Here is a 14,359-nt window from a genome sequence, read left to right as displayed (position 1 = left end):
CCATAAAAGAGAACGCGCAATAGTTATAGAATGGGTATATTACTTCAAAACAAAGCAAACAAAAAAACCCTATTACTTTCTTTCCCCAACTTTATTAAAGAAGAAAAAGCAGTGGGGGTAAATCTCTAGACCACGGTCAATCTCCCTTGAAAATGTGACATTTGATTTCCAAACACATGCTGGTGCACATGGTTCCCATCACACTAAGCAGGTGAGAAGCTGAGTCCTGGTGTGCTCATCTTCCAACTTTCCCCAGTCTGTGGTCTGTCTTTGGATCAGCAATGATTGCCTGAACGGCTACTATGGCTTCATTAATTTTTGTCTGTAGCTCTCTGAGCTCTTCTATGTGCAGCAACCGCAAGATCTGAGCAGCTTCGTTAAGAACTGCATCTGTCACAAGACAAGAACACTGCATATCTCTCTGTCTCTTTCTCTGTGCACACACAGGAATTCGTGATTTCTGAGTTTCCAGCCACCCACTTAGACCTCAGAACACCACCAAGTCCCTCAAAGTAGCTTGACTTAAAGCAAAATAACTTACCTCCTGTGTCAAAGCCAAGAATGTGTTTGTCTAAAGCAACAGGTAAGCCCTTTAAAAAATGACAAAACAAGACTATTTAATTACGAGTCACTCTTCTCATTTGAAACTAAAAGTCGCTGGCTATTCCGTTTAGGGACTTCTACAAGTTACCCTGTGAAGAACTGGCTTTTCCTGTTACAATCACCCAGGAAAGAATGCCCTTCAAATGTACCAGAGACACCAAAGCCCACACAGCCTCTTAAACCAGGCCTGTAAGAGTCCTTAATTGCAAAGGCAATTAATGCTGCTAAGGAAGGAGAACTGAAAGCTAAGCAAGTACCATGCAAATTAGATTACAAATGATACTATACAAAGTACACAAACCTGCCTAATACAATTTTCTTCAGCCAGCTTGTTTAACAGATTATGTATTTAATGTTTTATTATAGGAAGTTACTTTGATATGATCTTATTCAAACAGCTTAATTTTCCAACTCATTACCACCTACACCTAGATATTTCAGGATGATGACACCAATCTCTACAGTCTTTACAATAACTACCTAATTCAAAAAGGAGGGCAGGAAGTCTAGGCTTTCTGCTGATAAGGTAGTATCTTATAATTAGTATAGTATAGTTAGTTACTGCTAAGTTCTTACCTATCTACTAACATACTCCACTTAGGCTCTATCTGCTTTAACAGGGCTAATAATGAAGAGCAGACTTATCCTGAATGGCTGTGTGTGTTATCTGGTACCACAGACTGGGGTCCTTTTCCCTGCCAACAGATCGCCAAGGAACCACAGCCCTCAAGTATTAGTCAGGAATGGCTACCAAGACCAGTAATCTGAAGTTACAAACTGTAGCACTGAAGATGAAGCTAGATTCTACTTAGTAATAGGCATAAGAGTTTTCTGGCTCAGCACTGTTTTCCCATTGCCTCCAAACCAAAGACATCATTTTGGTGAATGAATGACTATTATGTCAGAACAATTTGTTGCTTGTTCTATAGTGTGGGTGAAATAAGTTCATCTTTGATCCAATTTCCAGTGGCCAACTCATACACAATCAAGCTAGTAAGAACTTTTAGTAGAAAGCTGAGTGTCTTTCAGAGGCGCCTACACTGTACTGCCCTGGAATCAGCAGCCCTTCATTACTGCTGGACTTGGCAAAAGGGGTCAGAGGACAAAGGGCACTGGAAGACTGGAGAGAGGGAATGGGGGTGGGGCAGAGGCACAGCATTCATTTCAACATCTGTGTAAAAAGGGACCATTATTGGTAACTGCAGCTGCTACTCCTCACCCAAGAACATTCTCTGTACTGTGGCTTTGGGGAGACTACGTTTTTCTTTTTTTTTTGAGAGAGAGGATTTTACTATGTAGTCTCGACTAGTCTTGAAGTCACAAAGATTGCCTGTGTCCCTAGTACTAGGATTAAATGCTTACACCTCCACACCTGACATTATCAGGGGTTAATGAACTGATGGCATGGTTAAAAATATTCCAGTAGCATTCTTCAAGGGGGAGGCAGTCATGGTACACTGAACAAAATGAGATAAATTACAAAGACTGATGGTGTGAAGATGGGACCTAGACGTAACAGTAGTGTGTCCTGCCTTTCCTGCCATGCATCAAAATAATCCAATACATTTCACAAGCCTAAATCCTTTTTCCACTGGGCACATGCCTGTTTGCAGACTGAATGGATAAATGAGACTTTCTAGAATGTGAAATGTGGACAGACATGCAATTCACTGCTCGCCCATCTGTCTGAACCTCAGTCACTAAATATACTGAATTTGCTTAAGAATCAACTGAATTTACACATAAGTCAGCTATCCTTTCTCCTGTCCCAAAAGAATGAGTATCTTTTTTTCATTTTGTTTTTTGAGACAGGGTTTCTCTGTGTAGCTCTGGCTGTCCTGGAGCTCACTCTGTAGACCAGGATCGCCTCGAACTCAGAGATCTGCCTGACTCTGCCTCCCACATGCTAGGATTAAAGGTGTGTGCCACCATGCCTGGCCCAGAATGTGTTACCTTAAGAAAACACTTAAATGCACTTAGTTTGAATGCATCATACTACCAGAAGAAATTTCCATTAGCTGGCTTAAATCTTAGAAACACACATACCTCTTTTGTTTGATTTGCTTTAGCAACTGCATCCTGTGTTAGACGCTCCTGAACCAAAATTCGAATTGCCTAGGAGACCAAAAAACACCATGCTTACTGTTTTCCCAGACAACTAATACATAGATGCCCACCCCTGTCCCAATGCTGGGATTGGACCCAAGCTGTAATGCACACCAAGCAACCACTCCACCACTGAGCTACATCAGCCCTTAATGCTGACATGTGCTTGGCAAACCTAAGACAGTATCAGGACCATTTGAATGTCTAACAAGATATATCTAGACCTAGGACTTCACAAAACTTGTTACAGCTACTACATGTACTCCTGATTTTCAAAGTTTGGAAAAAGTACTCCAAATACATTTACATTACCTGTTTCTCTTCTCCCTCAGTTTATGACTAAAGCTGATGTGACCACTGAGGGACTGTCCCAAGGAAATTGCATACTGGATTAAGCAAAGACTAAAACTTTAAAACAGCCAAATTTAACAAACAACTTGATGTCTTTGGCATCTAAGCTGGGCTGAGAAAATCCATTCGGATTCAACATGAATATTCTATTAAGCTAAGAACACCACCTTCCTTGTTGAAACTGTCCACATAACCCATACAATTCTAAGAAGTAGGATAAATTATAATCCCTTCTGGGTAGAGGGAAGTTTATTCACTTTATTATTAAGTGGTTTATAGTGACCTTCACTCTCTCGGGCTTAGAGCTTTCCATCTCCTACAAGAGCTATCTAAAAGTTTCTAAATCTACCATTTGTATATATCCTGTCCCACTCCACTGCATGTTCACAGCAGAATTGTATGGAATGTTTTTCCTCTCAGAAATAACACTGTTTTAGGTAGCTGTGTTTCTTGATGTGGGGCATAAATTGCATGCTTTATTTAGAAGGTAAAGATGCTGAAGACAAGAACATTTGTTTCCTAAAGAGGTTTTGCTGTGTGTCTAAATTCACTATTAGTGACTGGCATTTCCCCGTTCCTCAACAACACATACCCTCAGTCTGCTGAACAAAGGTGGCTCTATGACTGTCTGTCTGTCTTGGATGTTCGTTATCTTCTTCTAGGTCTTAGTTTCTTAAAAAAACTTTTGTCCTTTTGGTGTGAGGTGTATGTGTGCACATGTTCATGTGTACCTGTACATCCAGTTGTGCATGCACATGTGTGGAAATTAAAGGATGGTGCTGGGTGACTGCCAGTTGCTGTTGGCCTTTTTTCAGACTAGCTTTTCTCTACTAAATTGTCTTTGTATATACATTTGTCAAAACCAAAATTAAGGCAATGATCAGTGTGAGACGGCTCACACTGATTTGGCTTGATTGGCTGGCCAGCATGCCCCAGTGATCCACCTGTCTCTGCCTTACCAGCAGAGTTCTATGTGCTTGTTTTTCATTTGTGTTGACTTCTAAACTCAGTCCTTAAGCTTACGTGGTGAGGCCCCAATTGTTTTTTGTTATCTTGATTTTTTTTTTTTCTCAGCATGAGTATTAATAGGGTTGAGTGAAATTTTATTTCTGCGAAGTCAAAACTGTGTGCACACAGTTAATGCTTGGATACCAGCTTACTGCTGGATAATGTGAAAAAGATAAATGCATGCTCTAGGTCCCACATGCCTCTGAATTTCCATTTATCAGTCCATCATAAATAGGTAAAAATAGATAGCATATAGAAAAGTGAAGATTTGCCGGGCGTTGGAGGTGCATGCCTTTAATCCCAATACTTGGGAGGCAGAGGCAGGCAGATCTCTTTGAGTTTGAGGCCAGCCTGGTCTCCAGAGCGAGTGCCAGGATAGGCTCCAAAGCTACACAGAGAAACCCTGTCTCGAAAAACCAAGAAAGAAAAAAAAAAGTGAAGATTCTTCTACAAGAATAAAGCAGGCAGCTTACCTTAAGCATAACCAAGTAATCGTCATGACGCTGAATCTGAAGGAGGTTAGCCAGAGCCATGACACCAGCCTTAAAATCTGGATTATTTACTAAAAAAGATTAAAAGTGAGTAAGCAAAACTCTCACAGCTCTGCAAGCATCATACTTACTTATCTGGACATGTGAACTTACAAAAACACCAACATTGTAGGACTATCTCCAGTCTTTGTGCTGCTTTTGAGGAAAGCCAAAAGCCATGCACCATACAGACAGTCAGGACAACGGGCGATGTCTCCTAACCAACCTTACCACCCACCAAACAAGTTCACAGATGACTAATTTAACACTGAGTCTGCCCTGGAGTGGTCTGCAAGGCACATTTACAGACAGTTTTAATTAATGCTTCTTCCCAAAGCTATTAATTTTAATACAGATGCTTTCAATGGATAGTTTTCCCAGTGCTTTTCTGTGCACAGTGGCTCTGAGTGTGCATGAAACTCATTCAGTCTCAAGGAAACACATGCCAAGGATCACGTGACTCAGTCAGTGAAATCGTATTTAACTTGCCACACTCTAGGTAAGTTTTATAATCTCCACACTTTAAAAGGGAATTTTAAAAATGCACCTGAGACTTGAAATAATGAAATATTTTATCATTTGTCACTGGATTAAAAAAACAAATTATATAGCCAGGAAGGTGACCAATGACTGACATGATGAATAAGAAATCAAAATTAAAGTACTTGGAGCAAAAAAACAGCATTTTTAACATTCAAATATTCAATGGTGAGGGGGTGGGGAGAAAGAGAAAGCATACTGAAACTGACAATAAAATGCAGGAGAGAACAGTTAGTGCCATCCATGTCGAGCATTCACTAAGTCACACTAGCCTTCAGTCTACAAGTAGAAGGCATTTACAAAACAAGACTGTTGCCTGTATGCATCACATACTCACCGTCCAGGTTGATCAATGGCTCTGCATTTTTAGCTGCGTTGTCAGTATTTTTCTTGTTATCAGGAGCTAAGTCCTTGTATTTTTCAGCTATAAAAAAACCCACAAAACTTAAGGTTAAAATAAGTATTATTTACTGAATTTAGCGGAACCATTATGACAGCCATTCAAAATTATACTTTTCTACACAAAAACTAAAAAAAGATAAGTAACTTTTTGATTAAGTTGAAATGCTTGCTTACTGGACACTTGAAACAAGTTTCTTCTCGTTAATGTTTCTGAACTAAGGCTGGCCCTGAGGCCTGACCCTCCTGCCTCTATCTCCCAACACTTGGATTACAGGAATAAACTTCCCTAAATATATTTCGACATCTAAAGTTTAGGAAATAAAGTCTTTTATATCTTGCTCTTAAATTTGGGACAGAAGAACGGACATGGACATGGACATGGGCGCGCGCACGCGCACACACACACACACACACACACACACACACGTCACCTAAAAAAAAAAAAAAAAGAAGCAGGGCAAGGTGGCAATATACCCATGACACCAGTTACAGAAGCCAAGCAGGAGGGTCACAAGTTGCAGGCCTGCCTGAACTACAAATCAAATTCAGTGACACTGGGAAACCTGGCAAAAACCTGTTTCAAGTTTTAAAAAAGAACATTAGGTGGAAAGTAAACAAGTTTTCCCCCAAATCTTTTCAGTACTTAAAATACTGCTTTCAACCCCAAAATCAAAACCACTTAAGATGTAGTATCACACATAAATTTAAATTGTATCATGGAAACTAAAAATTTGAAGGCATTTTGTTTTCACTTCAAAAAATTTAGAAGTAACAAACTTACTGCCAAAAATGGCTTCTCAGATCTTAGTATAAGAAAACTATTTTGTACTTTAATTTTCCTATGAATACAAACTTTAAAAGCAGTAAAATTTAAATCATCTTAGTCACTTTGACTGGCATGTGATTGGAAAGTTTTTAGTAATGGCAGGGCACACAAAAAAAAAATCTGCAATAATTTCAACAATTTAAGTAGTTTAAAGTCAAGAACACCAGCACCTCCTGCTGATGAGGGCCTGCACTGCTGCTTTAGCCATCTTAGAATCTGTTCCTACAATGCTGAAACTGTAGTTTAGATGTTTAATACACTTTTGATACTATCCATCTTTCAGCTCTTTCCTTTTTCCAATACAAAAATACCGTATTCGATACACAAGTTTTTATTGAGACTACACTATTTGAGAAATGAATGCATATGCTAATCAACACTGAAGGCAAGCATAAAACAGAACAAATACAGTGGGAGCAGCTGAGGATCAGATTTGATAAGGTCCACGATCCCAAGATACTCAATTGCAAATGACCTCCCACACAGTTGCTACCAACCAGAGAAAGAAACACAAAAAAAAAACAAAACAACAACAACAACAAAAACTCAGGCCAGGCGTTGGTGCCGCACGCCTTTAATCCCAGCACTAGGGGAGGCAGAGGCAGGCGGATCTCTGTGATTTCGAGACCAGCCTGGTCTTCAAGAGCTAGTTCCAGGATAGGCTCCAAAGCTACACAGAGAAACTCTGACTCGAAAAACAAAAAAAACAAAACAAACAAACAAACAAAAAAAAAACTCTAAAGGCACTAAACATTAACAAGACTGAGGTCACAAGACTTATAGTCACATTTATTCCACAATGGAAAGAAACCACAGAGTTTTGTATTTTCAAATAAAACTGAAAGGCTGTGTGTGTGTGTGTGTGTGTGTGTGTGTAAATGGGAAACTAATAATGCTTGAAAAGACGTAACTAGAGCTGTTCCTTACAAAGAAGCTGCATTCTAAAACACATTTGAGAAAATCAGTCACTGGACCATGCAGCTGAGAACAGAAGGCAGAACCACGGGGACACTAGTTAACAGGATCAAAATTAGAACTTGACAAGAAGTTGAAGCAGGGTCAGCAGCAGGAACAGGGGTGGTACAATGGTAACAGGATGGGAGGGGAAGAGAGAAGCTAAACATCAGATAGGTTTCAAAGCAAACTACCAAGGAACTGAAAATGACAGTACCACGAAGGAAAAACAAACTGCAAAGGATGGAGGTGAAGCAAGATGTTCAGCCTAAAGCTGAGATGTCTAATGAAAGGCAACAAGTGTAATGAAAAATTGTGTTCTATTCTTGGCACTAACACTCAAAAGCTTCCAATAATAGAAGAATGTGGATACAGCAAGACTAACATAATTCACACACATTGGCCCATGTTGTCTTAATGTGCACTGGCATTAGACACACTAGTATGTTTTTCTCTCCTGTGAAATAGCTGCTGCAACCAATACTCCAAACCCCATGGGTTCTGAGGCTGGCAGCAGCATCAAAGGCGAAGGTGCATACTGTGGAAGCCGGCAAATTAACCAAAATAATGTTTCTTTGTTAGGGTGTTCAACTAACCTTTTTCAGAAATTAATTTCCAAATTCTAAAAGAAAAATGTAAGCATCAAAGACAAAATAAAGCACATTCCACTTCTTGTGATAAAAATAAGCCAAAAGTAAAATACAAGACAATGAAGTGTTCCCACAACCTTCTTTCTCATTTTAAACCATCCACACAGCAACAAACTAAACATGGGCTAGCAAGGAGGCTCAGCAGTTAAGAGCACTGGCCGAGGACCCGGGTTTGACCCCCGGTATCCACATGGCAGCTCACAGCTGCTTGGGAAACTCTAGTTCCAGGAGCTCTGATGTCCTCTTCTGGCCTCCACAGACACCAGGAATGTATGTGATACATATACAACTAAAAATAAAAATCTTTTAAAAAGCCCCACAAGCCCACTCCCACACTCACATTTCCCACCAAACATACCATTATCTCCATATTCAAGTCTAACAGCCAAACCAAGAAGCCAGTCAATTGCTTCTTGCCTCTCCTGAATCTTGAAAGGGCAGTTAACATCTCGGAGATACTGTAAAGGAAAGGGCAAAAAACATCTTTCATTATCATATAGCCACAGAACTACAGAATAGCATATTTGACAGAGGTTTCAGTTTGGATCTTTAAGAATTTCTTACAACATCTGTATTATTAACTTTTTGAGATAGTGCCTTATGCTGTCCAGACTGGCCTTGGATTCCAGATATACAAGACTGGCTTCAAACTCCCGATTCTTTCCTCCACCTCGAAGGTACTAGGACTACAGTGTGCATCACCACATCTATCAGACGTAATTATACAGCTCAGGAGAAAAAAACATTTAAGAGTATCATTTTAAGTTACAATGAAATATTCCCTTTTAAAAATGGTTGTTTTGGGAAAGTCCAGGAAGGACAGCTAGACTCAAGAATAACCTCATTTAGATGAGGAACATGCAGTCTAAAATCTGATACTCAACAGTGTCTACACAACTTAGATCTGGGGCCAGAACCTGAGCTCAGTGCACAGGGCAATTAGATAAAATGATAAAGTCCTTTAAAAGGGCAGACAATTCAGTCAGTTATTGGAACTTTAACTTTCATATATAAATGTCACAAATGCTTAACAGAGCAAGCCATGGAACATGTGTGCCAGCTATAGCCAAGTACTTCAAGCACATGAGAGGACCCTTCAGTCTCCCAAGAGGCGAAAGTCCATTCTAGCAACAAAGTTTTCAGTCAAAACCTCAGTAATAATTTATGAATTGATACTTTTTGTCACAATTCATGTTCTAATCAAAGATTTTATTCCTTTTATAAGCAAAGTAAATCTCATTCACAAGATTTGGCCATGATCAAAAAACACTTGTCAGAGCTGGGTTCGGTGGTGACACATGCCTTTAATCCCAGCACTAAGGAGGCAGAGGCAGGTGATCTCTCTTGAGTTCAAGGCCAACCAAAAGAGTTCCAGCAGGGGCTGTTACACAGAGATAAACACTGTCTTGAAAAATGAAAAAGCAAACAAAACACACACACACAAAAACTTGTTAGTACTAAAATATTTAAAAAATACAATTTACAACTTAAAATCTAGGGCTTATCACCAGATATATGTTTTCAAATATGTCTCAAACAATGACACTACTGATAGTATTTGGGTAAATTATGGCTTAATCTTTATTTTACTATTAGTCTGGGTCTTTTATACAAGCAATTATTTTTAATCTCTGCATACTTTCCATCATTTGTAACTTTTACATGAAGGAACGGCAGCATCAGTCAAGTGAACAAATAAAAAACACTAGTATTGCATTTTAAAATCTTAAAAAGCCCATTGAAAATTGAAAGAAGTTTAAGGGTAAGCAAAAATAAACCAGGAGGGTTGGAGAAACCCACAGAAACAGTTGGCCTGAAAAAGGGAAAGCATATCGACCCCAGATGCTCTTTGGGAGGACAGTACAGGACTAATCCAGCCCCCTGATCATGGATGCCAATGGGGAGGCCCCTGCACTCCTGGGAGCCTCTGGAGGTGGACTGGCGTTTTGCCCTGGTGGGTGGGAGGGACTTCGAGAGCCCATCCCACTTGAAGGGATTCGCTCTGTCTCTGAACACATGGGGAGGGGCCTAGGCCCAGCACAGGAAGATTTGGTGGACTTGGTGGAGCCCTGGTTGGGGGCCCTACCCTGCCTGGGGAGTGGCGGGTGGATGGGGTGGGGGGTAGGTTGGAGGTGGGGGAGAAGGAATGGGGGTGGGGGAGGGAGAGGGAGAGGGAAAGTACATGTGAAAATATTAATAATTTAATAAAAAAAAAAGAGAAAAAAATAAAATAAAAAAAAAAAAAACAGGAGAAGTATGGATGGTGGCAATAAGCATGTTGGCCTTGCTATGGGTGAACACTGGGCACAGGCACATCAGGTAACTGCTCATCAACAATACAAGGACACAGGGGCCACCGTCACTCCCATTCACTGACATCATAATGACCTAATTTTTATAGTTCTGGAAACAACTCTTTCTGAAAAATATTACTAAAATTAAAATAAATCAATAGGGAATGTAATTCTAGTCACAAAAACATCCAGAGCTTTTCGGAACCATTTCTATAAAATACAAGGACATCTGCACATAACTATAAGAATAAACACGATAGTTTCAAGTGCCCAGGCATGGCAGTTACATCTTTAATAAGAGTACTCTCGCTGTTTGAATGAGAATGGCTTCCATAGGCTCATACATTTGAATGCTTGGCCCACCATTGGTGGAACTGGTTTGGGAAAGATTTAGAGGATTAGATCACACCTTGCTTTGGAGGTATGTCACTGGGGGTAGGCTTTAGAGTTTCTTTCTTTTCTTTTTTCTTTTTCTTTTTTTTTTTTTTTTTTTTTTTTGGTTTTTCGAGACAGGGTTTCTCTGTGTAGCTTTGGAGCCTATCCTTGCACTCGCTCTGGAGACCAGGCTGGCCTCGAACTCACAGACATCAGCTTGCCTCTGCCTCCCAAGTGCTAGGATTAAAGGCGAACGCTACCAACGCCAGGCAGGCTTCAGTTTCAAAAGCTACCCTACCTCAATTCCCAGGTTGCGCTCTCTCTCCTACTTGAGGGTAAGGACATGAGGTCCTGGCTACTGCCCCAGTGCCTGCCTGCCTTCCGGCCGCCATGTTCCCATATGACAGTCATGGACTCATCCTCTGAAACTGTAGGCCACCCCCTATATAAATGCTTCCTTTTATAAGTTTTCTCAGTCATGGTGTCTCTTTATAGCAATAGAGAAGTAACAAAGACAAGCACTCAAAAGTATATTCTTGCATTTTTTGTGTCTTAATATAACTCCAGCTCCAGGAGCTCTGATACATTCTTCTGGTTTCTGTGGACACTCAACAAACATACCAACACATGTATAAAAATTAGAGTAGGCAGCCCTATTAAGGAATATTGTGCCATTTAGAAAATGATGTTTAACCTAAATACTGAAGGCTTGGTGGAAAGAGATAACTTGCTTTAAAAATCAAAAGAGCAAAAATTTGAAATCCATGAAATTAGCCTTACTTATACCGCTTACTATAGTATCTTGAAAGAACACAGGAATTTTCAACTCTACTTCATGCTTCCTTTTACTTCCTAATTCATTACCTTCTCAAAGAACTTGGGCCAGTCACTGCTGTGGATGTTTCTCAAGTTACCTCTGTCTTCAATCTTGTAGTGTCTGATTTTCTGGTCCTCAAGCCAAACAATAAAGTTTCTAAATTCGGTTTCATCTGCAATAAAAACATTCACATATTAAGTCACTAGATCTGGTGAGCCTCTGTGACTTTCCTACACTAAGTTAAACTTAACACCCCCAGCCCAAACAAGAGAAGTAAGCAAGAGTTCAAAGTTCAGACTCTGGAGCCACTGATTCAATGCAATATACTCAAATTCTGGGTGGACCTCAGAAAACGGGGTCTGCTTTCTAAGCTTCAGATTCTTCATATAAAAGATGAGGATAATAATGGGACTTACTGCATGGGGTTGTTTTGAGTATTAAATGAACTAAACATGAATGAAACAGTATACTTTGGTTGCTTGAGAGTATAGGGGGTATTGGACAGGTAAAAGCTTAGAAGCCAAAATCTGAGTGAAAAAAAAAAAAAAAAAGATTAGAACACCCTCAACGCAAATATTTACAATTGAAAGCTAGGAGAGAGTGTACTGTTACCAGGATGCATTTGCTTCCTTAGATTTTTCCCCAAAATACTCGAAAAAGATCCTCATTTTACCTCAGAGAACTGAGGCTCGAACCCCAATTTCGGATCTACCCACCACCCATCAATATTGAGTCAAACGCCAAGTACAAAACCAGGTTAGCCCCTGATAGGCTTCCAGAGTCCAAACGCCGCTGTCCCGTTTAGAAACCGCTTCTACCTGTACGTCCTCAACAGCGGATGAGGCCCTGGTCCCCGCCACACTCCCAGTCCCGGCAGGACTTTAAAACCTAGTGTCTTTTGCTGGACCATTCACCGCCGCCACCACCCCACCACCCCGGCAGCCAGCCACTAACTTTCTAGGCGCCCCGAAGGCCTCCCCGGCCCCTGTCCCTGCCCCGCTGCCCCAGCAGGTGCCCGCCGAGCCGCCCCGGGTCCGGGAAGCGTGCGGCGGGCGGAGGGGTAGCGGCGGCCGGGTCGCCGGGTCCGGGTCCAGGCGGGCTGGGAGGAGTCGTCGCCCGGCCCCGCGGACGCCCCCACCTTTGCAGTTGAAGCCTGCGGGGTTGTGGTAGTCCAGGGCCGTGAGCTTGCGTCGGAACATGGTCCCCGCTGCTCGCGCTGGCCGCCCGGGCCTCCGCCGGGACAGGAAAAAAGATGTGAGGCGGGCGGCGCAGGCACCGGCGACGCGGCGAGGGGGCGGGGCGGCACCCGACGCTCGGGACGGACGGTGGCCGGTGCCAATAGCGGCTTAGGAACTCCAGAGGCCGGCAAACGCTCGCCAATCAGAGCTGCTGCTGAGAAGGCGGGGCCACGTCGGGGCACGTCGACGCTCAAATAAACTTTATTGTCAGCTTCCTAGTTGTACAATGGAGTGAAAGCGAGACGGGAGAGGCGCTTCATGGTCTAACTCCTTTTCTTGTTCCCGGAGGCAAAATCAAAACTAAAAGACTGCGATCGGTTATGGCTCTCACTGGCTCAGAGTTGCTGCTTAATATTTTGAGCGTATTAATTAATCGCTCCTCTTTGAACGCTGATAAAGCAAAAACCGAAAAGAAAGGAGATCTTTCGGACTAGTTGTGTGTGATGCACAGATAGCATACAACCCGAATGCCCTACTTCGTTTTGTCGCCAACCAGAGTAAAGTCAGAAATCAGTCACTGCCTCCAGTAGGCCATTTACTCCTGCCCTCTCTCCTGTCATCCTTTATGTCCTTTTTAGGCTCACAGCTATGACCTCAAATCAGGCCCACATCACTTTTATTGACTTTAATTACCTCACTAATTGCCTAGAGGCGGTTTTGCCTTTTCTTTTTTCTTTTATTTTATGTGCATTGGTGTTTTGCCTGAATGAATGTTTGTGAGGTTGTCCAATTCCCTGGCTCTGGAGTCACAAACAGTCTATTTCCTCACTCTGCAATGGGACTGGTTGTGTAAAATGCTCATTTAAAACTTTCTACTTTTAGCAGAGCTGTCAGTGGTTGTAGTCTGGGCTGGGTGTTTCCAGGTTCTTGGTCCCTTATCCAAAAAATTGGAAATAGGGCTCACATAAAGTTGCAAAAGCAATTTTTTTTGAGCAAAACTGTACAGGGCAGTTTACAGAGGGACAGAAGACCACATGAGTGAGCCTACCAAGGGTCTCAGGCTACAGGCTGAGTCTCTGATTTCTCCGGGTCCAAAGGAGGGAGGGACTGGTTACTAATATGAGTGATTATTTTAATTGATAGGTTAGGTTATATAATCATTTCTCTACTGCTTATATCCCTTCCCACAATGCATCTGGTTTTAGTTATATGCACAGGCATGAGATAGTAAATAGTAGATTCTCCTTAAAGGGTTTTTAGAGAACATAGTTTTCCCTTAACTGTGCCTGCACCCCAAAACAGTTCAGTCTGGCTTGGCCCTTTTAATCTTTATACCCCATACATTGGGAATATACTCGAATAGAAATGGTTTCAGTGTGATTGTTACAAAGGGTGAACAAACATTATTTACAGATGGAAGTACATATAGCTTGATGTAAGCTGCGGGTGTTGAAGGGATCCTGGGGTGCTAGGTGAATTGTTTGGAGAGAGAGAGAGTATGTGTATGTGAGTGTGTGTGCATGTAGGTGTTGTGTTTATGTGTATGTGTTACAAGCAGGTGAAGGAACAAGGCTGCCAAGTGCATTATTGTAAGAGGGGATATGTGCTTAACCCCAAAACCAACTTGAGGTTCTAAGGTAAACTCTCCTATGCTTGCCTGCCTGTGTAGTCACCCATTGTGTTCTGGAGATAATTAAGTGTTCTTGCTAAATTTAAGATCCTTCT

At 41.6% G+C, this 14,359-nt stretch overlaps 1 protein-coding gene across 1 annotated transcript; it reads right to left on the bottom strand.

The window, feature by feature from the left end:
- Nucleotides 1–72: 72 nt before the first annotated feature.
- On the bottom strand, nt 73–12,753 carry Rtraf (RNA transcription, translation and transport factor). Its single transcript, XM_027387601.1, has 8 exons — nt 12,595–12,753; nt 11,504–11,628; nt 8,329–8,428; nt 5,476–5,562; nt 4,542–4,630; nt 2,650–2,718; nt 542–590; nt 73–390 (listed from the first exon to the last, which is right to left on the bottom strand). The coding sequence occupies exons 1-8, from the start codon at nt 12,653–12,655 to the stop codon at nt 236–238; spliced, it is 735 nt and encodes a 244-aa protein (XP_027243402.1). The 5' UTR covers nt 12,656–12,753; the 3' UTR covers nt 73–235.
- Nucleotides 12,754–14,359: the final 1,606 nt, after the last annotated feature.

This window comes from Cricetulus griseus (genome assembly GCF_003668045.3).
Source record: "Cricetulus griseus strain 17A/GY chromosome 1 unlocalized genomic scaffold, alternate assembly CriGri-PICRH-1.0 chr1_1, whole genome shotgun sequence".
Lineage (NCBI taxonomy): Eukaryota > Metazoa > Chordata > Mammalia > Rodentia > Cricetidae > Cricetulus > Cricetulus griseus.
Note: the sequence above shows the minus strand (reverse complement) of the source record. Positions and strands in the feature narration are given on the sequence as shown.

Bases quoted from the DNA above. Each gene is read 5' to 3' on its own strand.
- Rtraf (XM_027387601.1), bottom strand. From the start codon at position 12,655: ATGTTCCGACGCAAGCTCACGGCCCTGGACTACCACAACCCCGCAGGC. The intron at 8,429-11,503 runs GTAATGAATTAG...TTTCCTTTACAG, and splicing joins GGCCCAAGTTCTTTGAGAAG to TATCTCCGAGATGTTAACTG. The intron at 591-2,649 runs GTATGTGTGTTT...CATTTTTTAAAG, and splicing joins AAGCAAATCAAACAAAAGAG to GGCTTACCTGTTGCTTTAGA.